The 26,668-nt window shown below is 41.8% G+C and overlaps 1 protein-coding gene across 5 annotated transcripts in view; it reads left to right on the top strand.

The window, feature by feature from the left end:
* The window catches only part of CHST9 (carbohydrate sulfotransferase 9), a 92,367-nt gene extending 69,061 nt beyond the window's left edge, over nt 1-23,306 (top strand). For all 5 annotated transcript variants that reach the window (XM_074880050.1, XM_074880030.1, XM_074880040.1 and 2 more), the window contains 2 exons: nt 3,275-3,312; nt 21,762-23,306. In XM_074880050.1, the coding sequence (XP_074736151.1) occupies nt 3,275-3,312; nt 21,762-22,859 (1,136 nt within the window). In that variant the 3' untranslated portion in view covers nt 22,860-23,306. The remainder of the gene's footprint in view (nt 1-3,274; nt 3,313-21,761) is intronic.
* Nucleotides 23,307-26,668: the final 3,362 nt, after the last annotated feature.

The raw sequence follows: 26,668 nt of genomic DNA, 5'->3' as shown, positions 1-26,668 counted from the left end.
CACCTGGAGAGACAAAAGAAGATCACTAAAAATGAATTGGGAGAGGTCTGTTTCTCCAGTCCCGATGCAAAAACATCATTGGAATCCAGTTGCACCACTTTAGCCTCAGTGAGAGTGACAGGAGAGCAGAGCCTCAGCAAATAAGAACCATAGTTTGTACTGGTAAATACATCTTTTGACTCAAAGTATGAGTGAAGTGTAGTTGTCTCTGATTAAGGCCTTTTGGTTTCCTTGTGTTTTCAAGGCTGGTCAGATGGCACTGTTGAGCCCATTGAGGAACACTTTGCCAGATAACAGGTAGAAAAGAGAGGTTTCAGGAAGAATATAGAAGAGCAAGCCATTCACATGCAGTCTGAGTTGCAGAAGATATATCTCTTGGACTACATTGGCTACCTGCTGGGCAGCTTCCATACAAATTTCCAGATGGCAGTAAATTTACCAGTTACTTTGATGTTCATGCATCCATTCGTCTTGCATAAGTTGCTACCTCATTGAAGTGGCTCTGGAAAAACTGTCATAAATTTTGAATTTAGCATATGTAGGTCTACCAGTAATGAAACTTCTGGCAAGTCTCAAGAATTACCTGCACTTCATGAGACTAATGCAAGTGTTGCTTGTGGGACTGGCTGACATGTTCTGACAGTTCTGGTTTTATCAGTGTCTCATTGCCTCATGTCCTTTGAATTTGGAGGGCTCTCTCTAGTGGAGCTTCTTGAATCCCTCTAGTGAATGCTGATGGTCACCACAAGTGATCACAAGGCACCTAAACAGAAACATCCATCTCAAAATTGAGGGTTCCATAAATAAAACACAGATTAGTGACTAGTCATTGTAAGAGAATTCTGGGGATTTAAAAAAAAAAAAAAAACAAAACAAAACAAAAAACAGGACAAACAAAATTCTGACTACTTTCTATGACAAAACGTTCTGCTGCCCTACTGTTAGCCATCAGCTGGAAACTGAACTCCCCCTTCAGCGCTGTAGGTATTCATGGTTTTTCACTTTTTTGTAGCTTTTCTCCTAAAACAAAAGTACAGTACACACCAGGACTTTGCAGGCTTCTCCATATAATGGTGCCAATGTATTTCCACCCTAATTTGTAGCATTTCTGTTATTACAGACATTAGTTTGTTCTGAGCACAACTGCTGACTATGCCAAATTCATGTAGTTGTTCTGTGATGAGGACAAGGATCATCTAGCAAATAAGTGGAGAACACAGTATTCAATTCTCTGGTGACCTTGAATTTGATCTCTCTTCTATCCTTAACAGCCTAGTCAATCTTTGTCCTGTTTAACCCATGTCATCATTACTGGTATGTCATACAGACACTTCTGCAGCTGCCCTTTCCTTGATACTGTAGTATTTAAATTGCCAAAAGAAAGAACTAAGAGTGAACAAGGAAAGAAGTACCATAAATTCTTCTTCACATTTTCCTTAGCAGCACCATGAATGGCCACAGAGGTCTTTCCCAGTCTTTCTGTTCATTTTTTACATTTGTCTGAGGTAGAAACCACAAGTTTGATTGATAATGCAATTTTGCATCTCGAGGCATCACTGGAAATACAGTGGCATGAAAGGCTACTCTGGCGGAGTGCACTTTTCCCCCAGGACTGACTTTAGAAACTCATTGATGTCACTTCCTTCCTCAGTCAGCAAGTGAATTTTCACTAATTCTCAAGACCAGCTGTCCATGCTGTCAACAGAAAGTTATTAAAATTCCTTTAAAGTGAATCAAAATAGCCTAAAAACAAATGTACTGGGAAACAGGAAAGCATCAGTATTCAAAGTCCACAAACCTTTGAGCAAAATAGTGTTGATCTAACGAGAGATTTCAAACACTCTGCTTTCCTAGCAACTTGTATATCATTAGAGAATGCTAAAAACACATACTCCTTTAATCTTCTATTACCAACAATCTATTTGGTTAAAATACTAGTTACAAGAATAAATTCTATTTCTCCCAAAGATGAACTCAGTGAACAAGGGGATACATTTTGAGAAGTCTCACCTAAATGATAGCTGGGTCGGGGTTTTTTTAGCCAAAATAATATATTTTTTATATTTAGCAAATAAAAGCACAAGTATGCGGGAAATAATTATCATGAGACAACCTTTAATATAGCCTAAAGTGAATATCTTTATCTAAATTATCTATAATGCTTTCATTGAGGGATAGTCTCAGGAACGAGTAGGGAAGATCATTTTCCTTAGTTAATAGAGTCTTTATACTGTATTTTAAAACTTAACATATTTTCACCTAATTTTAAAAATTCTATCTTGTGCTGTACATATCAGTACGAAAAAGTTCTGTTGAAATGGAGTATCATTTCCAGTGCTAGAGGTGGCAGCCACCCATGCTAGGCAGGTTCACCTGACAGTTAGTAGTGATACTGACAGGTTGCAAACAGTGTCCTGTCATTATTACTTAAAAAACCCCTTCTAGGTACATGTAGCCTAGCTGGATAGGTAAGTGTGAAATTCCTGACTTTCCCCAATACGTGTGGATGATCTCTAGTAGCAAAGAGATGGTAACTGATACCAGCAGCCCTTTTGACAACTAGTATATAGGAACAGTAAATGAGGCAAAATTACTGTCCCTTTGGATCTAAAAGGAAAGAAAAAGTTTGAGGTGTCATTGCTGCTAGGGTCCCAGACGGCTGTAGAAAAGCAATGTTCTGTCTAGGCTTTGATCGTGTCTTCAGGAGCACAATGTAGGACACCGCAGAAGGCGGACAGAATAAGGAAGCAAGACCATAATTCAACTTGCCACTTTGTGGATATTATCAGGATAGAATTTCTCCCTTTAGCCAGCTGGTGCCTAACCTCAGTCTTGACACAGGCACGTAATTTTATTTTAGGGTAATGGCAGAAGCTGCTTTTCTCCTCCAGTGGTCAAATCCTGAGCTGGATGCTACTAGTCTCTCAGGCACATATACATGCAGCAGTACACCTCACAACGTTAAGATGCTTCACAGCATGTATTTGAAACTTGTTGTCTTCACTTTGAATGTTGTAATTTCTTGTGGGGTTCCAGGTTAACGAGATTGGCTCCCCAGTTCAATCTTTTTCTCACATCTTGATTAAGAGGAGCTTGTGTTTCTTTTACTTTAGGTGGATTTCCATTTTGAACTTTCAAGTCATTTGTACATGTTAAATCTGTTTCTTTATAAAGTGTGGTTATTTTCTTGTTGAATTCACTGGTTTATATTCTGTATGTACATGGTAATATTCATTAAAATATGTACAAACTAATTATTTTTTTTCTCTTTCAGACTCTGGAAAAAAATTGCAACAACAGTTAATTAATCAGGTATTTTGACACTTTCATACATTTTGTTACTTAGTTTTTCACATAGAATTGTAGCAATTAAAGGTGAGAACTTGACAGTCTTAATATTAACTATAGGTGTGCTAGGGACCACATATCTGACAACTGCCTAGCTCTGCAGATGTGTCAAATCCACAAGAGTAGCCATTATCTTGATTTAAACCTAAGATTTGCCATTGAATCAGTTTAGTTCATCTACTTCTCAGTGTGTTGATGGTGAGAACAAAGCTTAGAGGTAATTTGTTCACTGGTATCAAATTTTGTAGCACAGAATTATGCTTTTTTTAAAAAAAATAGTAATATTTCTTCTGTTTACTAGTACTCCTTTTAACAACAGAAAGCTATCGATCTGAAATACATGCACAACACATGTAAGCAGTGTCTTTCAGTGTTGTTTTCATTTCTGCCATGAATTTTCATTGAGGCTTCACTAAATTATGATGTTGCTTGTGGAGGTGTTTTCTGTCTTGTCTTTATTACTGTATCAGTTATGAGTAATTATTTAGGAAAAAACCCTTTATATACTGCAGTTTAGCATTTCAGCATCAGGAGAAGGATATAAGAACTATACTGAAAAAAAATTTTTCCTGATCAGAAAGAGAGGAGGAATCCCAGAGTTTGCTTTCCTAAATTACATGCTCTTATGGATCAAAAGGACCTGACTTGTACAGAACTACTGTGCTGCTTCTCATTCTTGGCTTCTTGGCCTCTTACTAAATGCTGCTATACAGATGGCATATAAAAGGGTATCTGGATTGTTCGTGAGATTTATTTTGAAAAGTCACTTTAAAAGCAGTCATTAAAATATTTGTATTCCAGCAATTACCCTCCCTTAAGTAGTCTTCCTTTCAAGCTATAAATTGAGCCATTGGCATCATTATGTCACTGTTATCTGTGAATTGATCATCTAGATGGAGAACTAACCCACCAGGTGACTGACCACCTAAGGTTTGGGTCTAACATTTCCCCTGCTGTGGTAGAGCATGGCACGGATGTCACTGTGTCACTTTCAGTGGCCTGAGCTGGCACCGTTCCTGACCAAGTAAGCCCTTGTGCATCTGGAAGCTTATGGGGAGCCTGGTCCTGTGACACCAAATAATATCGAGATTTTTGCAACCTTCCCATTATCTTGAGAAATTGATGGGTGAGCATATTTAGTCCAGAATATGGCATTACATAAGCAAAGGAAAATTTTTCTAAATAAGTGTAGAAATATTTTGAATCTTAACGGAAGTTCTGTGCGTTGACTGAGAGGTTATATCCTAAAACGAGTCTAATTAACTTTTATAAACTAAACTGCATTTTAAAATTAGTCTGAAATGTCATGCAAAACCACTTTTGTGAGTCCTTATTGGCCAGAAGGGGGGGCAGTTGTATTTTTAAAATACAACTTGAGGCTACATTGACAGGGCTGTGAATGGCTGATCGGAGACTTAATTCTGCACATTTTTTGTGTGACCAAGTCAGCTCTGTGGATGACATTGCCCTTTTCTGAAGAAGAGTGTATTGTGATAAAAAGGACATCTGCACAGTTGCCAAAGTTGGATTAAGTGTCGTACTTTGTGTACCTTGTCTTGGTCTTTTCCTGCATGCCATTGCCTTGCCCTCCTCAAATTGCACACCTGTTCTGTCTCTCTGCAGTTAACTTAAGAACATCTAATTTTTCAGAAAAATTGCATTGTCTTGATATGTGGAGTGTGCATCTAAATAAAGTTGTAAAAAGTTGATTTGGTGACAAATGGTAGACATTCACTGGTGATGCCCCATTCCATACAAACTTCCTTTGGACTTCCAAGAAATGGAATGTTTCAAATTAGAAATCAACTTAATTTTCAAGTCTATAATTTAGGGCACAATTGCAGAGGCACTGCATATTTGATTTGTAGTAATATTACTTCAACAAAAAGATTTGAACTGGGGTTGATCCTAATCGAATATCTCCCATAGAAGGGTTCAGTTTATTTTCAATACTGAACTTGAAATGTTATATGCAGGATAAGATACTTATCTGGCTTAAGGTCCTCTAAGTCCCCTTTAAGTCAGTGCAACAACACTGAGTTAAACTGGCTGCCAGAAATTTAAGTGAGGGAGAAGTGGCTCTGCAGAAGATGAATGATGTTACAACTTGACAGGAGCAGGAGTGCAAAGGGGCAAATAGCAGGAAATCTCTTGAAACAGAGAGAGGGTGGGGAAATGATAAAGCTGCTGTCCAAGTGATAGCCTGCTAGGTAAACCCCTCACTGTCTGTGGGTATCTGGGACCTCTGCCATCTTAGAGACCACTGTTGTTTCTGTGTGGTTCTTGGCTCTTTCTAAAGCATAAGCAAAGATGGGTGAAATGTGTCATAGATAAAACACTAAGGTAGTATCTACTTCTAGAAACCTTTGACTACAGTTATCATCTTCACTGGCTCTTGTTCCCTTTGATCATAAGGCGTTTGCTGGTTTCCTTGAGCATCTTTTGTCATTCATGTATATAGGTATGCTTATTTTTTTAACAGCAGTGGTCATCTACTACTCTGCCTGGGCAGAGAGATCCAGAAATGGTATGCACCCTGCTTTTCAATACCTGTTTTTAACTACATTTGCCACTTTAGGGTAAATCCTGACACCGATGTACAGCCTAATTAGCTGTAGCGCGTTAACTACTGCTAAGGAAAGTGCAAGGAAACAAGAACAAACCTTGTGCTTCTGTGTAACAGTCGTGGTTAAAAAACATATTACAGACCGCCAATCAAAATGTGTCTGAAGGCAATCCTTTATGTTTCATCCTTACCACTCAGATTTGTCTGTGTTGTGGTTTTAATGCATATTCCTACATGTGGTTTTGCCCAGTGCCTCTCAGAAGCTCTGAACGACTAACAAGAATATGCGTACTTGCATTTAGAAGCCGAAGTTGTTTGCACAGCCAGACTTCTGGGTTAAAATCCCAGCTGTGTTTGAGCTCAGACTTGAGTCTGTCCCTTCTGCAGTGAAGCTGCAAGTTGGGTCAGGAGGCTAGTGAGAGTGCTCCACAATATCTGTCCTACTGTTTTGCCCCTGAGGAGCTCTTTCCTCAAGGCAGGCTCTCTTGCAGTGGCATATCCATCTCTTAGTCTTTTTAACATCTCTGTCAGGGAGCATTTCCCTTTCTGCATATGGGGTTGGGGAAGCAGTAACACAGAAAGGACTGTGATGAAGCAGTGTACTTGCTAGAACTAGGCTTGGACCAAGGATAACTGCAGCTCTGATCTACTGTCAGTATGTGTACACCTTATGCCAAAGTAAAGAGGTGAAAGCAAACTCAAACCTCTATTAAATGACAATGTAAGTTTGTTGCACAGGTCGTCTTGGGGAATGGCTTATGACCTGAAGGATGTTTCAGGTGCACATGTGGTGTAATAAACCTATATTAATATGAGCAAAAACTTCACAGTTCAGTCCAAACTCCTTGGTTTTCCTTGTGCACTGCTGTAATTTACTTCAGTACTCTCCTCTATCCCTTCCATCCTCTCACATGACCTAGCTAGGTAAAGTTCAGTCCATGTATGCCAGCTTTCTAGTGCTGCTGCTTTGAGGTTATCTAATAGGTACGTCCCTTGGTCCTGTGTTCCCAGTTCGGGGTCATATTCCTCAGTGTTACTTCATTTGTTCCCCAAAATTAGGAATTTGAAAATCTTCAAGAGAGCTAATGCATTTAGCCTACTAAACAAACTGAACTATTATTTCACTTTCACGTGCTTCATAGAATCACATAATGGTTGAGATTGGAAGGCATCTCTGGAGATCCTCTAGTCTAACCCCCTTACTCAAAGCAGGGTCAGCTAGAACAGGTTGCCCAGGATCACGTCCAGATGGATTTTGAGTACCTCCAAGAATTGAGACTCCATGGCCTCTGGACAGCCTATGCCAGTGCTCAATACTCAACCAGTAGAAAAGTATTTTCTTACATTTAGATGGAATTCCTTGTGTTTCCCACTGCCTCTTGTCCTGTCACTGGATACCACTGAGAGGAGTCTGGCTCCATCTTCTTTACTCCCCCACCTCCCACCATCAGGTATGTAAATACATTGATAAGATCCCCCTTGAGCCTTCTCTTTTCCAGGCTGAACAGTACCAGCTCTCTCAACCACTGCTCATATGTCAGATGCTCCTATTGCTTAAATATCTTTGTGGCCCTTCACTGGACTCACTCCAGTATGTCTATGTCTCCTGTACTGAGAAGCCCAGAACTGGACACACCATTCCTGGTGCGTCTCAGCAGGGCTGAGCAAAGTTGAAGGATCACCTCTCCCGATTTGCTGGAAATGCTCTGCCTAGTGCAGCCCAGGAGGCTGTTGGCCTTTTTTTGCCATGAGGGCATGTTGCTGGCTCTCAGTCAGTTTGTCCTTCAGGACCCGCAGGTCTTTTCCTGTGAAGCTACTTTGCAGCTGTCCAGCCCCCAGCCTGTACTGGTGCCTTGGGCTGCTCTTCCCCAGGTGCAGGACTTTGTATTAGCCTTTGTAAAATTTCATGTTTACCCATTTCTCAAGTCTGTTGAGGTCCCTCTGAATGGCAGCATAACCCTCTGGTGTATCAGCCACTCCTCCCAGTTTTGATTGTCTGCAAACCTGGTGAGTGTACACTCTGTCCCATCATCCAGGTCGGTAATGAAGATATGAAACAGTTTTGGACGCACCATTGACCCTGGGGCACTAGTGATTGGCCTCCAACTGGATTTTGTGCACAACTGTTTGAGCCTAAGCAGTTCAGCCAGTTTTCAGTCCAACTCACTGAATGCTTATCTAGCCTAGTTCAGCCAGTTTTCAGTCCAACTCACTGAACGCTTATCTAGCCTGTACTTCATGAGGACACTATGGGAAACAGTGCCAAAAGCCTTACTAAATTTGAGATAAACAACATCCAGTACTCTCCCCTCACCCACTAAGCCAGTCATCTCATCGTACAGGGCTATCAGACTGGTCAGGCATGCATTCCCCTTCATAAATCTATGCAGCACAAAGTCCAGCTGGAGGCCAGTCACCAGTGGAGTACCCCAGGGGTCACATCTCAATAAAATACTGTTTAACTTCTTCATTACATACCAGGATGATGGGACAGAGTGTACCTTCACCAAGTTGTCAGAGGATACAGAACTGGGAGGAATAATTGAGACACCAGATGGGTGTGCCACCATTCAGAGGGACCTCAGCAGGGTGAAGAAATAGACAAACAGGACCCTCATGAAGTTCAGCAAAGTGAAATGCACTTGGGGAGGAATAATCCTCTGCCCCATCACACTCCCAGGAATTGAGGTGAAGCTGACCAGCCTGTAGTTTCCTTGACATTCCTACTAGCCCTCCTTGAAAATAGGAGTGACATTTGCTTTTTTCCAGTCCTCAGCAACCTTCCCCCATCACTGTGACCTTTCAAAGATAATCAAGAATAGTCTCACAGTGACATCCTCCAGTTCCATCAGTACTCATGGGTGCATCCCATCAGGTCCTATGGACTTCTTTATGTCCAGTTTGTTTAAATACTCTCTAACCGATCCTCTTCCACCAGGGGTAGTCTTCCTTACTCTAGACTTTCCCATAGGTCTCAGGGGCATGGGATTGCTGAAGGCCAGTCTTACTAGTAAAGACCAAGGCAATGAAGGTGTCAAGTATCTCAGCCTTTTCCATGTCATCTATCACCAGGTCGCTCCCTCATTCAGCAGTGGGCCCACTTTTTCCCCAGTTGTTCTTTTGCTGTGGATAGACCTGTGGAAGCCTTTTGTCGCCTTTCATATCCCTCCCAGGTGGCTTTTGGCTTTCCTAATACCATTCCTGCATGATCAGACAATGTCTCTATATTCCCCCAAGTCACCTGTCCCAATTTCCACCTCTGGTATGCCTCCTTTTTATGTTTAATTTCTTTCAGAAGCTCCTTTTTCACACAGGCAGACCATGCTACCTTTGCTTGATTTTCTCCTCATGGGGATGAACCATTCTTGAGTTTGGAGGAGGTGATCCTTGAACTTCACCCAGATGTCCTGGACCCCTCTCCTCTCCAGGGCCATATGCCATGAGTTTCCTCTAAGCAGTTCCCTGAACACCCTAAAGTCTGCTCTCCTGAAGCCCAGGGCTGTAATACTGCTTTTTGGCTTGTTCCCTCTTTTCAGGATCCTGAACTCTGCCTTCTCATGGCAACTGCCATCACCCTGACCTTCACATCTCCGACCAGTCATTCCGTGTTTGTAAGTGTGAGGTCCAGCAGCCAGTCTCTCATTGTTGGGTCTTTGACCACTTTCATTAGGAATTTGTTATTAATGCACTCCCCAAAGCTGGATTGCTTGTGCCCTGCTCTGCTGCAGGTATTTAAATTCCCCCATGAAGACCGAAGTTTGTGAACGTGAGGCTTCTTCCAGTTGTCTGCAGAAGGCCTCATCTACTACTTCTTCCTGATCAGTGCTTCTGTCACAGACACCCACCACAGTGTTAGTCATGTTGGTCTGCCCTCCAGTCATGACCCACAAGCTCTCCACTGACTCTCATCTGTCCAAAAGCAGAGCTCCATGTCTCCCCACTGCTCTCTGACTGAAAGGGTGACTCCCTGCTTTGCTGTCCCAGCCTGCCCTTCCTGAAGAGCCTGTATCCATCCATGGCAGCTCTCCAGTCCTGTGAGCTGTCCCACCACATCTCTCTGATCCCAGTGAGACTGCACACAGACCTCTAATTCTTCCTGTTTTCTCCCTGTCTAGTGCGCAATAGTGTACAGGCACTGTGGAGAGGCACCCAGCCATGCTGGTTTCCCAGAGAAGGTATGAGAGCCTTCCCCCATCATGCTGTCCTGTAGGTATTCACTTGTTTACATGCATATGCTTGAGGTGGGCACCTCTGAGCCCTGTCTGGTTGACTCTCAGATCCATCATGCTCCCCATGCACATTTTGTTACCAGTAAGTAGAAGTTGCATTTTTTTAAAATTAATTTTCCATTCATTATGTGATATCTGATTAGATAGGAAAATCGGACAGGAAAAATTGTTCAGGTTTGCCCTACACATAACATTTTCTTTCTTCCAGGCTGATCAGGGCTGCTCCTGATACCATTTTCTGCCCACTTCAAGTTTAGATAACATAACAGTCCTTTACTGATTAAATAATATATAGTACTGAGATGGAGAATGTCAGAAAAATGCAGGAGGAAATATTATTCAAATAAGAACAGCAGGCACTTTTATTTGAGAACCTTTTCAGTATCCTTTTGAAGGAAACCATTTCTCAGGCTGTATAGACAGGAGTATACATGCAGTGTGTGAAGATAAAAATATCTTCAATTTTATGGAGAATGATTCTTCTTGTGAAGAAAACAAGCATTAGAGTATACAAGAGACTAAGAAGACTGGATGTTCAACAGAAATACTGAAAGAAATGGTGTGAGGTTTAAGCAATGAAAGGCAGCACGGGCTGGAAAGTTGGGTTGCAATCCTGATTCTCAGATTTCTTGAGTGTCCCTTCTCGCTCTGTAAAATGGCAAGTTTTCTACCAGTGTTAATCAGAAATTAGGAATCACAATAATCACATGGAGTAGGCAATTATTATCTTTCCTTGTTTTGCAGGCATGGAAAAAATGAAGTGTGAAGGTCAAGGGACTTGCTCAAAGTTACAAAACCAAACACTGTGATTGAGGCCGGTGCACCTACCCTTAACCACAATGCCATTCTTTCTCATTATTCCTCTGCTTCAAGGAGGGATGGTGCTTGAACTATTTAGTGTTTGCATGGCACACTGATCATCTGTGGCACTGCTAGCAGATTAATGCATGCTGAGTGGATAGCTATACAAAAAACTGCTACAGAATAAACTAGGGTGTTTTCTTTTACCTATGATAAACACAAGTTAGCCCACAGTACGCTACGGTATGCTACCTTTCAGTCAGTGTGAGGAGGGAGTGTGCAGTGGATAAACCCCTTCATAAATTCACAGCCTATTTTGTCCCACATTAATTTATTAATGCAATCAATTCTCAATGCAATCAATTAATGTTTTAAAAAAATTGAACACATGAATTAGTTTAAAAGTGTTATGAACGTAGGCAAACACAGATTTGAGGTATTTGCCAACGTAGAGTGCATTATACATTTCTATTTATTTTTTATTTACCAATAAAGTAATCTAATTTGAATTAAATGCTAATTGTGATTGAGGGGAAAATGCTTTGAGACCTCTAGAGATCTTACTGTCTCTTCCAAAGCAATTTGGGGGAAATTGAATTCTTCATGCCTGAATATACATTAATATTCTTCAGCTGAACCTAGTTTCATTTGAAACTTTTCTTACTATTTCTAAAAGAGCAAGATGTCTCGTTCATGCTGGAAGATAAGTGTGTTTACCTGCAGAGAAGATAGAAATGGATTCTGTTTACCAGCAGAAAATCCCTGTGGATCTTACCACAGCCACTAATGTGAGAAATACTGCCATGTATGCAGAAGCAGAGCATTACATTACAGCCCTCTCTTCTCAAAGGGGATGCTGGCTTTTGTGGGGAAAGTGTACAGCTGTTTATTATCTTCATTTTTACATTTTGCTAGTTGTAAATGCCCTGGATGCCCTAGAGAGACCTGTCCAGTCATACTGCCAGGCCATCGCCCTCTCAGTCCTCCTGCAGTAATGTTTGAAGCTGGGGACAATTTTAGCCAACTTTGACACAGTTATAAGAGCTCAGTGTTGTGAAGGGTGGTGGCTGGTCAGAAGGGAAGTTTTGTCCTCACTGAGAAGACAGTCATTAGTATCCCAGCTCTGTATCCATTTCAGGAGAGGGTAGAGGCCTGGCTGTCAAGCACGAATGCAGGTGGTGAGCCACCGCGTTGCCCACTGCTGCCAGCTGGGTACAGGGAGGAACTGGAAGTGCTGGCAGGGAGAGATGGGATGGAGAAACGTGATTGAAACTCCTCCAAAACTAGGTTACCACTTGTGTTGCTGCTTGTAAGAACATCTTGTTGAACAGCTTGTTTGTAGATGACATTTGCAGCTGAAGTAATTCCTTTAAAGTAATTGAGGAAAGGATTTGGTACCCAACTCAAAACCTTTTGGTCTTAGAATCACATTGTTTCCCCATATAACACGTGCTCTTTGCCTTCTTTTTATTCCAAGTATTTTAATGAGCACCCAAGCTCCATATTTGGCTACTCAGAACAAACATTCTAAGCAACTGTTTAAGTAGCTATAGCTTAATTGTAGTTCAGTGTGGGCAGGTTTGGAAGGAAGCTGAAGTGCCTAAATTCAACTCAAGTCCAGATCTGTGATGTCTTCTGCTCATTCATCACCTCCCAGAGGAGGCAGCTGAGCCTCGTAGGCTTGTTCCTCTGCATGTACAGGTGTGCCCCAGTGTTGGCAGGACTGATCCAACCCAGGCACTTCTCTCAGTGTGGTGGAAACCCAGAAACAGCTATCTCACCAGGAAACCTCAAACCTGCCAGATTGGACCACACGAGGTACAGGTATGCCAGGCAGTCTTCTTAAGATGGTGTTGGGATAGCTGTGAAAACTAAGTCAGTGATTCCCTGAAATATGGAAGTCTAGGTTCATTTTCTTCCTCTGCCCGAGCAGATTCAAGCCTACAACTTCTGCTTCCTGTAAGACCCATGTTATATCCCTCCTGTATGTAAAGTTGAACTAGAGAGAGAGAGAGAGAGGCTCATCTGATGTCTGGTGATTACAGCACTCCCTGGAAGAGGGGAGACAGGGTTTCAGTCCCAGAACACAGAGTTAGTTAACCTCCAGGGTTAATGCCCAGCAGATCACCCTCCCAGGAAATATGTCTACTCATGCGGATGGGGCAATGGGGACCGGGTCTCCCCTGTGCAGGGGGGAACAGCAAGTGCCAAAACATGGTCCCTAATACCTCTGGATAAAAAGATGTTGGCATCTAGCCTCAGGCATCAGCCCTTGTCTTCAGAGAGGAAAACAGATGTTGTTTAAAATAACAAATGTGCTCAAAAATGCCTGCCTGGCTTGAGTTGTGAACATGCAAGAGGCATTATTTATTTTCTTCTTCATAAAATAACTGTGTATATGAACTACCATGCACTTGGAGGTAATGATTTTGAGAATTGCATTTGTCAACAGAGGGAACTATCTAGGTTGACTTGCTTCTGTGCTTTAAGTTACGAAAAAGTAGGCATGTTAACATTATTTAATGAACTCAAAGAAGAGACAAATATGTAATATACAGATATTACCTGAAAGTGTCATCTTCAGATTTAAACTCTCTGTATGTATATAGTAAACCTACTAGTCAGTGGAACCCAAGAGTCTTTTTCTACTATTATTCTTCATGAAATGAGTATTGTGTGCTTAGTTTGAGTCCATTTTGAATTTCAGGTTGTTTAAGCTGCTTTGCTATGACGTTGTGTACAGAAATAAGAGTGAGTGCTGATAAAGATTTCTGGCCACTGACTGCAGTGACTGACTAAGGTTTTATTAACAGTATGCACAGAGGAGGAGGACTTGAGCTCGGAATTAAATGCTGTTTGAACGTACTGGTTTACCTGTACCCAAAACGAGTGTGACTGCACAGGAAGGAGGTTGGGCTAAATATGGCCAAGAGTTAAGTGGTCCATGATCTGAAAGTTGCCTTTCATTAAGTGTATCTTAGCTACACATCTAGAGACGAGCACTCGATGCAAACTGGATGCAGGCTCTGTCCAAACACAGGCTGTCTGGGCTGCAATGGCTCTGTGCTTATTTAGAAGTCTGTGAGTTGTACTGCAAAGAACCAGCCCCATGAAACTATTGTCAGAAACCTAGAGAAGCAGCATCAGCATTGCACTATCCAGATGCCAATTTATCATTACCATTGATCGACCTTGAAAATTGTTTCTTTATTAGTAGTAATGGGGTGGAGTGCTTGTTTTTATTTTCCCATACTTGCTTGCAGTTGTCTTGGTGAATCTTTAATCTGTCATGCAAACTTACATGTTGCTTAGTTTCTGATACTAATAGCATCTTTATTGGTACTTTTTCTGTTAACTGTGCCTTGATCTTTCTTATCCTTCCCATTCTGAGCATGTTTTGGAGAAAACAAATATTTTAACTGTGAGGGCAGAAACAGGAGGGAGTTAATTCCAGATTTGGACAAGAATTGGCAAGTAAAATAAGAGATTAATTTCCTTCATCCAAGTTGCTGACCATATGAATCAGCTTGTGGAAGTGGCTCATGCAGACTGTCTTGCCTCATTAGCATGGGTGACTGTGCTTTTTGTAGATGCAAGCAGGGGGCAGGGAGAGGAGGGGAGCCCAAGTGCAAAGCCAGGAGTCATGTATCTGTGAGGGTCTCAGGCAAAGACAAATGAGTTCCTCCTGCCCCCTTATTAAATGGGCATGGGACTAATACTATAATCCTGATAATGTTACTGTTTATCTTACCCTATTGGGCCTCTCCACTTTTCCCATTGCCTGTGGGCCTGGGTTGTTCTCCAAAACCAGCCTCTGGACTGGTGCTCTCCTTTCAAATTTTTCCACACCAGCTCATTCACTGACACTTGGCCACATCGCATTAAAAAAAAAAATCTCTTTCCCTCTGCCTTTTCCTTCTTCATTGCTTTGTCTGTGCCCTTGCCATAACTCCAAGTCACCCTGCAGTGAGATGCCAGACTTTCTGCTAACAGATTCAAGGGGCAATAGTCACTGATTCACAAAGCTGTGTTTTGAAAAGCAGTATATAAAATGTCTGGTATCTGTTAATTAAAATTTACCTGCAGTACTACTTTTTTTCTTACTATGATCAGTTATTCTCATTTGTGTCTGACTTAGTGTTTGCAAGTACCTCCCTTGAACCTAACAAACTACAAACTATAAAGTTTGCCTCTTAGTCTCTGCAGGAAGCCATGAGCACCTTGTATACTCATTTCTTTTTTCTTTTTTTCCCCCAACTCATTTAGTAATCTTAGAGATGCTTGCTAGAAGTACGTGTGTTTTAGGGATACATACCTCATAAGAAAATGCGGTGTCTGTATAGTAAGATGTGGTGGTTTGACCGCCAGACCCAGTACATAAGGTTTTGCCTTTCAGGACTGATGGTTCCACATACAAAATATTCCTAAATCTTAATCTAGAGGAAAGATAAGCTTGCTGACATTTTGTGGGTTTTTGAGAACTTTAGGGGCAGAAAGAACTATGAAAGTTCAAAGCACAGTTGTTTCGTTCTTCCTTTTCCATATTGGAATTGCGTATGAGCCACAAGGTCTCTCTGGCAGAAGTACCTCCACTAAACTTGCAGTGTTCACAGGGAATACATATGTCAACTCTGGCTTGTGAGGAATGTAGCAGTGGTGATTTGCTCTGAATAAATTAGATAAACAAAAAATTCATGGGAGATGAGGGGTTAGTGTTGGCTATCTCTGGAGTAGCTGTTTTAAGCACAAGTGATGAATCAAGAGGTTTATCTCCAATGCACAGAGGGTGCAGAACCTCATCAGCAAATATTTCCTGTCACTTGTGGCCAGCCTGGATAGTGTCTCCATTGGAAGCTCCTGTAGGGATTTGTTGTGCTCACCAACATTATACTACACAGCTGCTATGATACGAGAAAGTTGTGAGCATGTTTATGTGTTAGCTCAGGTAGCACAGTAGTAGAGGAGCCTGGCCATTCTGAATTATGCTTTGCAAATAGTCTTCTAGCACAAAAAAATTAAGTATAATCCCTCCTCTTGGCAGAATCCCTCCTTTTGGCAGGCTTAAGAAAACTTGCACATACATGTGTAAGTATAGTTCTACATGGTTTTACAGCTAAAGTGATGTAGTAGTAGCTCCAGGCTTCACGGGCTTGACGAAGTTGGGAGTCATGCAAACTTTTCCTCATATTTCCACTACATATCAATTCTGAGCCATCTGCCACAGTCATGGACCTCTGCTGAATAAATCCTTCTAACTGTGCCCAATCATATGAAAAACTCAATATTTTAAGCAAATGAGGTTTAGGCTGAAACTATGTGTTACCTTTTCAAAGACTCCCACAATCCTCCAATCCAAGTAAGAGGATGTTTGTTTTATAGCCCTACAGAATTCAAGCTGCCTTCATCTCAGTACCTAAATTAAGGGACTGATCTCCATGCACTCCCTGATCAATACAGAGTTAGAGAGTGAATCAGAAAATGAACCTTGTCTCAGAAGAGCCTTTCCCTGTATGTTTTCTACAGAGACATCCTAGGTAAACAAGTAAGGTCTTGAAATTATATGGTCATTATAAAAAAATCCTCACATAAGAAGCAGCGTAAAGAAATACATTTATACAGTGAAATAAAGTATCTAGTGCTCTCAGTTCATGCTGAACTTCGTCACTGCCAAACATATGTAGTACAAAAGGACTGGGATGTAAGTGAAGATATAATATACTCCAAGCACGTATTTCAAACTCCTGTCATTTCATCATTGGGAGGGGCCTTTGCTTCTTCTCATGGGTAAGTTTCTGTGAGTATGTACTGCAGAAACCCTGCCTGGCTTGATCAGAAAACACAAATGCACTGTCCTTATAAATAATTGCTTTTCATAATTTTGATCTGCAAAAAAATATTTCAACCTGTTCTTGTCCTAAGGAATGAAGTTTTTATCATCTCTGAATATCCATGTGTTTGAAGAGCACCCATGTTAGCTGTTTAATATAATAGTGCTGACAGGGTCCTCAGGTCACTCAAACCTTCAACAGTCAAGTGCAAGCCACAGTAAAAAGCAGAGCACAGTAGGCTCCCAGGTGATTTCATGCAGTTGCTCCTAAGAAGCATCTTAGAGGACTATTTCAGGAAGCATGTTTTAGGACAGAAGACATATTATCTAGATGTTAACCAAACATACATTACTGATACTTAGGATGTAGTCATTTGGCAGCACAGAAAAGCGCAGTAAAACAGAATATTTCTTTCTTCAACTATTCTTTGTCCTATGCTTTCTGTTGGGATCACTTAATTTTATTATTCTTGTTAGTAAAAATGAAGATCCAGCACTAAAGCATTTGGGAAACATAGCACTGTCTGCACTGAAGGCCATTAAATCTTCGTAAATCAGCTTCAGAATATCATTCTTTCCAATACATCATTATCTTTTTGCATGGTGGGTTGCTCTAATTGCAAACTGTCTAGATGAGATCCCACCCGTGCATTGTAAAACCACCACAAAGCATAATTGGATGAGTCTTAACCATTCTTGGCAACAGTCAATCTCTTCTACCTCAGTGGCTTGTGAAGGTATTAAAGGAAAGGACAGCTTCAATGTGTGTAAAAGAAGGTATTGTCTACTTATTTTTACAGTGAGGAGAAACCCTTTTGTGGATGTGGAGGAGCAGGGAGTCTCCAGCAATAAAAATGTCAAAAAAAATCCATTAACTCACTAATGATACATAAAGGCCTTTTGTTTCAGCAGCTTCACTGAGTTGCCTGCCAGTAGCCAAACACCACACTAACACTCTGTTAACTTCCTTTTTTTCGTTGTATTTAAACTAATTTTAAAATCTGTCTTCAGTTCCTGCCTAGCTGAAGGGAGACAGAGGCGATGTGCATACCCTTCTAAATTGTACATATTGCCATTTCTTAACTTGCTTTCAAATGTGATAATGCAAACAGAGAATAAGGCACTCTGTGTAATTGCTAGCAACGTCACTTGCACGTAATTGCAACATGTCACTGGATTTTATTTCTTGGATGAAATGTACACAACCTGCTGCATAGGTTGTCAGCATGTCTCAAGGACAGCCTTGCATCTCTCCAAGGTGACCATGGAGTTCATCTCCCATGCCAGGCAGCTGGTTCCCAAACTTAGCAGCTCTTTGGAAAGCCATGAATGGCCATCCCTGCACTTGGACATTTGTCTCAAATAGTCTGGTAAGGAGTGTTTGCATGGGAAGATCTGGATCCAGAGTTAGTGGCTGATGTGGGATTACCTGTGTGTTGCCTGTTGGTGTACATTCAGGCATTTTCTAAAATAATGGTGCTCAGCAGCTTGTGAGGTGGACTGTTAGGAACATAGATATAATGGACAATTTTTTTAAAAAAAGTGTTTATTGCATTTGCGAGTTTCTTCTTTTCCTGTTCCCACTGTGAAAAAAATCAGCACAACATGGAGATGATCAGATCTTTAAAGTGTCATAAAATGGGCATTGAAAAGTCATTGGCACCAAGAGGAATCCAAAGAAGGCATCTCACTTTGTGTAAGCCTAGTACCATAAAACATTAAAATCCTTTCAGAGTGTGTGGTTTTCGGCTCTGTCATGCACATAGGAGTGATAGCAGCTAAATATGCCAGACTGTCAGGTAGTTTTGTTTAAGAAATATGGCACTATTTATTCAACAATTTCTGTTAGTTTCCCAAGAAAACTTTCTAGTTAAACATTTCTCATCAAAAGTAAAGCTTGATTCATCTGCTCATTTGTCTCACCTCTACTAACTACTAACCTAGTTACTCACACAAGTGTATAGGAAGGTTTGATATCTTTTTGTGTGTGTGTGTTGGTAAACTTCAATGTCAATGTAAAGCCTTTGAAAATTACCACCCATTCCCATTCTTAGACAGAGAAAGTTACAGCCAGCATTTACTGCAAGCACACTATCCCTCGTGGAGCTTATAATAACATTTATTACACAATACTGTTGTATTCACTATGGGATATGTGTCTCAATGAGAAGGGGAAGTGGAGAGGGGAAGCAACTAATAGTATTTTACATATTTAGATAATTTTTTTGTCCTCAGAACTTCCCGTGTCATTGTTTTTCCCCTAGGTCTTTTTTTTTTTCCCCTTATGTTTGGGGCTTTTTTTCCCTGATAGATTTTTTTCTTCTTTTGCTTCATCTTGCTTGGAGGGAACCCCTTTCAAGTGACTCCCACTGTGCATATGTTGTTCCTTTAGGGTGTTACCTGAGATTTCTTTGAATAGTTATGCCCATCCTTCTCTGAATTCTTTAATCCAGTGAAAAATCCTTCAGTAGTGGTTCCTACAGCTGTATTCACAGCTGCTTGGGTTATCCCCTGAGGTTGCAGACTGTTTGAAATGGAACAAAATCAAGACCACACACCTTTCAGTCTGTCCTTTTCCCTCCTGGCCTGGTGGAACTGAGGCATCTTCCACTAGTTCAGGACCACAGGCTGAATTTCCTCTGAAGTGTAGAGCTCAGTTTAGTGGCATTAGTTTGAAATTCAGATGGTTTAAGTGTCTTTGCACTGAAATATCTCCTGAAATAGACTCCTGAATTCAGCTTACATACCATAGGAAGTCATGAGGTACTGCTGCCCTCTCTTGAATTTTCTCTGTGTTGGGGAACACCAGTACAGTCACGTATCACTGGAAACTGTCTTGTAAATTATAACATTCCCCAGAGCCGCAGCGATGAGTTTACAGTCTTTGGTTACTTTAGCATTGTAGTGTAACTTTATTCCTACTTCTGTTGAGCCTGGTACTGTGTGGTTGATTTCTGTGTACCCCATATTTTTCATTTTCACATTTTTAGGGTCAAGGCTGCGAATCTGAGTCACTTGTCTCCCTCGTCTGAGCGGGACGTGACAAAGGCATTTAATGTATTTGTAAATCTGTAGTTCTGCAGTAGCACTTGTGAGTCACCATTCACTGTGATGCTGAAATTCCCATCAGGCTCATAGTCATCCCCTGTTTTACTATGAGTACTACCTTCTGTTATTACACACTAACTATGCTCCTGAATTCTTTCTGTCCTAGGGCAGAAGGGATAAGTCTCTAGGCACATGTGCTTCAGTTGTTTTACAAAATTAAACATTACACAACGGAATTTAGAAAATAAATTATATTAGAAAAACTGACCACATCAAACTGAAAGAATTCAAGTACCCTTTGGCATCTCTAAGAATGCCAACATGCCCTCTTTCACAGATGTACAAGTCCTGCATGGCTCTGTTCTTTTATTTGCTTTCACCAATACAAAAATAATTTTACTCAGTTAAGTGAAAACAAAGACCTCATCGTCAGTGATTTGCAGCAATATAGAATAGCCTGATCCCCCAGTTTTGTTTTTGTCATTGGAAATTATTACACTGCAAGATAGGCTAACTTTTCTTGGAACTGCTTGTTTTTCCACAGGCATTATTTAAAACTGGAATTCAAATTGTGCTCCATGCATTACCATTTCTTACATTATTCCTCTGAATTTTTAACAACCTTATTTGAGTTGGCCTGCGAACTTTCCCATCCCCCCAAATTCACACTTATAGCCTGCCAGTCTACAAATCAACTTTCTAGTAAATGTTTAATCAGTTTATGGCAGAAGAGTCTTTTTATGTAGGTTTCCAAAGAAGTTCAACTTATGAAAGCAGTCAGGCAGTCTGTGCATGAGTGTCCAGCTAACCATTTGGCTAGCTGGTATTTGCAACAGCATGGTTAAAAACAAGCATCCGCCCTCTCCAGAAGTGTAATGAAAATAGGCAGCTGTATAGATGTCCCAATGAAGCAGGCTTCCCTATTGACAGGAGAAAAAAATCTACAAGTCTTAGTAGACACACGAGAATCCACTTGGGAATGAGAGAGCAGAAATACCCTAACTGCAAGAAAGTCTTCAGTCAACTTGCATGACACAAGACCCTGAAGAATTTGATGGCAAAACACAGTCCAAGCTTTGCTGTTTCTGCAGCTTGTGGACTGCGCGGTGGCTGGGGACATTAAAAGACATGTTTGGGAGGAAAGTCTCATCTTTTCACATTCTTTGCAGGGTCACTAGTTGATGTTTAGTTAGTTGATGTCTTTAATGTTGATGTTTAAATAAGTCAGATGGAATAGGCTCTGAAGGCACCTATTTTGCCTTATCAGCTGTGAAAGCAGCTAGCTCAGGTTCAGGCATCTGTGTTGCAAACATGTGTATGTGCATGCAGTCCAATGCATCACACTTCCATGATCTATCTGTAGGGGGACAGGAATAGGACCTTTTTGGAGGGAGGATTTACTCTGTCACTACACCCCACTCAAACCCACTGATGTCAGCTATTTAGGAGCCCTAGGTTTACCCACTACCACCACTGGGGACAAGGCCTGCTCCATGTCAGTGGTGGAAGCAGATTGAGCAGCCGTTAATGTGACTGTGACAGTGTGCTCCAGAGAGCTATTAGCAGCCGTGCAACTCAACCAGTGCTGTCACAGCGGAAAATGTGTTTGGTAGAGAAAAGCACCTGGCCCACTCCTACCAGGACTGTCAGCTTCCCTGTGTGAACTTCTTCTGATTTCTTGAAAGGTGTGGTTTAAGCTCTTTGTTTTTCTCGGAAGACCTACTGCGTGCTAACAGGTAAGCTTCAGAAGCATGTATTTCAGTAATTAGCCCAGTTTGTTGCTAAATTAGCTGTATTGATTGAGTGGTTCAGAAGAGCCTTTGTAGTACTAAACGCGGCTTGGTCGTGAGTGTGCATCACCATCCTTGCTACTGTTGCAATGTGAATAGGCTGGGCTGGGCTGTCGCTGCATTGTAAGCTCTGCTCCTTTCCCTGTTTGCAGGATTTCATACTCTCACCTCCGGGGATGACAAGGAGAGCAGCGTGGAACAGCAGTGCTCCTCCTGGCCTCAGTAAGCACGAGATGGCTGCCTCAGGTGGCAGGCACTGGCGGGGCAAGGCTGACCCTTTTGGTGTGGTGGCTGCTTCCTTGGTGAGCCAACTGTCTGACCAGCAGAAGATGAGTGAGTCACCTCTCAGCCACTTCAGAGGGGTATATTTACCTCCTGCACTGCACCCTTTAAACAAGACATTAGTCAAAGGTGGCAATTGGAAGGATGTGGATAGTGCCCAGGAAAAGCGCAGGTCCTTCCTGCATGACTTCTGTAAGAAATACAACAGCAGAAAGAAGCTGCGGACCCACCTTGTGCACCTGGTGTCAAGAATTTACGTGGAGGACAGGCACAAGGTCCTGTACTGCGAAGTGCCGAAAGCAGGCTGCTCCAATTGGAAAAGGGTCCTCATGGTGCTCAATGGACTCGCCACTTCAGCACACAACATTTCCCATGATGATGTGCACTATGGAAAGCATCTAAGGAGACTGGACAGTTATGACCTAAAAGGGATATACACACGCTTGAACACCTACACCAAGACTATATTTGTACGTGATCCTATGGAAAGACTGGTATCTGCCTTCAGGGATAAGTTTGAACATCCAAACAGCTATTACCATCCGGTATTTGGGAAGGCAATAATTAAGAAGTATAGACATAATGCAAATGAAGAGTCATTGAAAACAGGATCAGGAGTTAAGTTCAAGGAGTTTATCCAGTATTTGTTAGATTCCCATCGCCCAGTAGGAATGGACATTCATTGGGAACAAGTCAGTAAGCTCTGCTATCCCTGCCTCATCAACTATGATTTTATAGGAAAGTTTGAAACCCTGGAAGAAGATGCCAATTACTTTTTGCAGTTGGTAGGTGCTCCAGCTGAGCTGAAGTTTCCTAAATTCAAAGACAGACATTCCTCTGATGAGAGAACAAGTGCAGAAGTAGTGAGGCAATACTTAAAGGAATTGTCTAAGGAGGAGAGACAGCTGACCTATGACTTCTATTACTTGGATTACTTAATGTTCAATTATACATCACCAATTGTATAGCACCAGAATAGCTTCAGGCTTCTATTAGATATTTATCATTTTGGGATTCAAAACAACTACTTTGATATTAGCCCTGAAAGGAAACAAAGTTACTGCTAAGTGGAGTTGTCTTGACTTAGTGGGGATTTTATAAGCTAGAGTAACATCAATTGACATTAAACTATAGGAGAATGCACAAAAAAAGACCTGTAAACAGCATAAATTGCACTAAAATGCCTGAAAAAGCTGCTTTTACCATTATGGATTATACTGTGGAAGCGGTAGCGCAGCCAGCTGTTGCATTAGCTCACCTAATGTTCTTTTAATGGTTTAAAAACAAAGCATTCAGAGTAGCATGATTCTTTTTTGGTGTGTCTGCTTTAGAAATTGGTTTTGAAACTATTTTTTGAATGTATTTTTTACTTTCTGTCACTTATTAATAAAGAAGCATTGGCTAATTTTCTAAAATGTTTGCAGCATCTCAGTTGCAAGGCTTGGTTGTTTGATTACCATTAGACTGTAGCTGGTTTTAGACCTGTTTTTTATTGAAGGATGCTCTTGAATACAAATGCATAAAATTACAAATAACACAGCAGCTGAACTGTTGAACAGAGTAAATTTAGGTATGCCTGTGATCTGAAGTCCCAGTCCACTACCCCATTTTGATTGATGCACTAGAGTTGACAAACATGACCCTCCTTTCAGAGAACTGCCATAGACATTAAAATTAACATTTTTCATTTACAGTGGAGTCAACCACATGATGCATAATGTGATCCCAATATTCAAGATAGTCTTCATCTTTGGTGATAGAGCAGAGTCTTAGGGTGGCAGCTATGGGACATTATAAGGTCGGTTCTGAGAAGCAACTTCACTGCAACTGCTGTGATCGCTCTTGGTCTGCCAGTGACTGATCATCAGCCCAGCTCCCAGCAATTTGTTACACAGAAGGTGTGTATGCCCGTTGCCTCCCAAACCCATGGACTGGTTTTGTCCCCAGAGCTTCCTGAAGTCACTTGTGTTTTGCTGTCCTTCCTGCTTTGACAGCAGCCAGCAAACCCCAGGGGTGGGGTGGATGCTGCAGTGTTACATGGTGGGATGGGTATTGCTGATTCATCCTAGAGGCAGTTGTGTCCAGAGTCCCACAGTCCTGGTTATAAAAAGAAAAGGTACCTTCTCTCCTCCTCTTCCCTCTCCTCCCTCAAGTGCTATCTGACCAATGCATGCAGTTGTTCCTGCAATCCACAGCTGTGCATGGCGGTGTAGGATGGGTGGCCAGGGTGTCCCAAGAGGAAGAGAAGTCTCTGCAAAATGGATAGGGAGAAATACCTATGCCCTTCCAAAATAAAGATGACACCTATTCTTTGCTTCCTGGAGTGGTTTGGGGCATCTTATTCCAGCATCTGGATACAGCAAGTGGTAGAATAAGGAAACAGCCTGACCAGAAACTGATGCAAGTAAAACGTCCTTTTCCTCCGTTCCCAACCACTGCTCACAACTAGCGCTATTGCTGTCCTTTCCCTCATCTCAGGCAAATGTATGGCTTCAGTCCTTCCACAGGAGTAAGTGGGGGTCCCTGCTGAAAGGAGAGACTATTTCCTGCATCCCCTTGCTGCTTGTTTCTCCCTCAGTTTTCTCCTCAGAAGAGGAAGAAGCCACCTCCAGCCTCTACAGTGCCAGTGTGTAACTGAGCATGCTCTGCACATCTCCTTGCAGCAGGATGAGCCAGCCTTGAGGGGGAAAGGTAAAGCATACTGGGCAACCCAAGTCAGAGGTGATGCTGTATGTGACTAGCAGCACTCATAGTGGAAGCCAGCCTGTTCCCTGGGGCTGTGGAGCAAAGAGGAGGAGAAAGAAGCAGCCCAGAAATAATCATTATCATGAGGTGCAGAGAGGTGCAGGTGTTCAGCACTGATGAGGAGGTGCAGGGATGCCTTGGACAGGTAAACGCACACACTGTTACTTGTGTGAGCTATTGCTGTGCCTAAACGGACCCATAGGTGTTAACTCGAGAAGCATTTGGGACGGGATATTCAACCCTTGAACTGCCCTGATGCATGCCTTTCCTCAGGTGGACAATGTGTCCTTAAATCTCCCCCTTTAGACTCAAGATGTCTGACTCCCACCTTCCCTGGCAGAAATCCCTCTGGATTTTCCTGTGGGCTCTTGTAATGGTTTAGCCCCTGCCAGGGTCTGAGACCACGCGGCCGCTGCCCCTCCCCCACAAAAGGGAGTGAAATACAAAGCCCCAAGACTGAGATAAGGAGAGGTTTAATACAACAGTGCAATAGCAACACAACCAACAACAACAATAACAATAAGAATAATAGTAATAACAATGAACAGGGCAAAATATCTACCAATATAGCAGTGAGAGAAAACCCGGCGGCGTGAACCCCACGCAATCACCGATTCTTCCCGCGCTCTGGCCCCTGGACGTGACGTCAGCATGGCATATGAATAACCCGGCTAGAGCTTCCTCCCACGCTTCTGGGGAAACTTAGCCCTATCCTGGTTAAACCAGAGCAGGGAGCACCAGAGCTGCACCACTCTGCCCAGATCACCATGGGGAGACCCCACAGCCCAGGGCTTGGCCCCCAGGGCACCATGCTGGTGAGGTGGTTTCTTGTAGCCACTATCATCTTGGACACCAGTACACTGCCACTCCAGTGTTGTGCACCATGCCAGTTAGTGGCTGTTACTGAGTTCCCATGTGTCTTTACCAAGCACAATTTAGTTGGGGGGTTTTTTTGGCCATGCACTTTCATGACTGTTGCTCTCAAGTGACACTATGCGTAAGGACATTAAAGAGCAGCTCCTGCCAGAGTTTTGATTTTGTGTCATCCAACCTCCTAACTCATGTGAAAACTGTCTTAGTTTTCACTTGGATTTGGCCCTGGTGTAAAAAGCATCTTTTCCACGGACACAGTGGAGCTCTCTAGATCCTTTGCTCTTATAAGTATTAATTCACACCTCAAATACTGAATGAATCTCTCCTTTCCTTGTAGGGAGGCCATTGAAGATGTTAAATAAAAAACGAATGTACACCAAGCTTTGTATGTCTATATGTCTTGTCTGTTGTGGAAGTGTGTTAATTAATTGTTAATTTGCAGACAACAAAATGGCTCATGTACCAATATTTTCCAAAAAACAAATGAGGAAGAAAAGTTTAACATGCTAATAAAGAATGGAGGCCAATTTATAGGTGAGTTTTGTATGAATAATTTAATTCGGAGAAATAAATAGCATTAAATGACAAAGTCTCTGAAGAACTTAAGCTTCACCTTGAGCTTGCTTTAGTGACAAACTTTCAGCCTATCTGATCAGGGAATGACAGAGATTTGGGGGTTGGGGGGATGCAACTGTATTGAAAAAGATGTACAGTCTCATAAGATTTCATCTACTAACTGATCTTAGATAAAGCTATTGTTTGAGTCAAGGGGGGGTGAAAGAAGTTATTACCAAATGTTTGGCTTCTGCAAATGAGAAGGAAAATGACATTGATTTGCATGCATCTGTGGACATAGACATCAGGTCCCTGGATTGTCATCTTGAAAATCTGGTACGGTTTGCATTTGTGATTTAAAAGGGGAGGGCAGTACTTAAGGCCTTTAAAGCATGTATGCACACAGAAGCATAATTGTTTTAGCCGCGCTGTTGTTCTATGGCTCTAGTGAAAGTAATTTAACTTCTTTGTATGCTCAACTTCAAATTTCATAGCCCCTAATTGCACTTAAAAATTCATTTTTTGAAAATCTAACCCAGACTTTTGTAAAGAAGAGCCTCTCCATAGTCATCTTCAGCAACCTAAGGGATTCAGATGATCTCAG

This window comes from Strix uralensis, chromosome 1 (genome assembly GCF_047716275.1).
Source record: "Strix uralensis isolate ZFMK-TIS-50842 chromosome 1, bStrUra1, whole genome shotgun sequence".
NCBI lineage: Eukaryota > Metazoa > Chordata > Aves > Strigiformes > Strigidae > Strix > Strix uralensis.
This window is presented reverse-complemented; position numbering and strand designations above follow the sequence as displayed.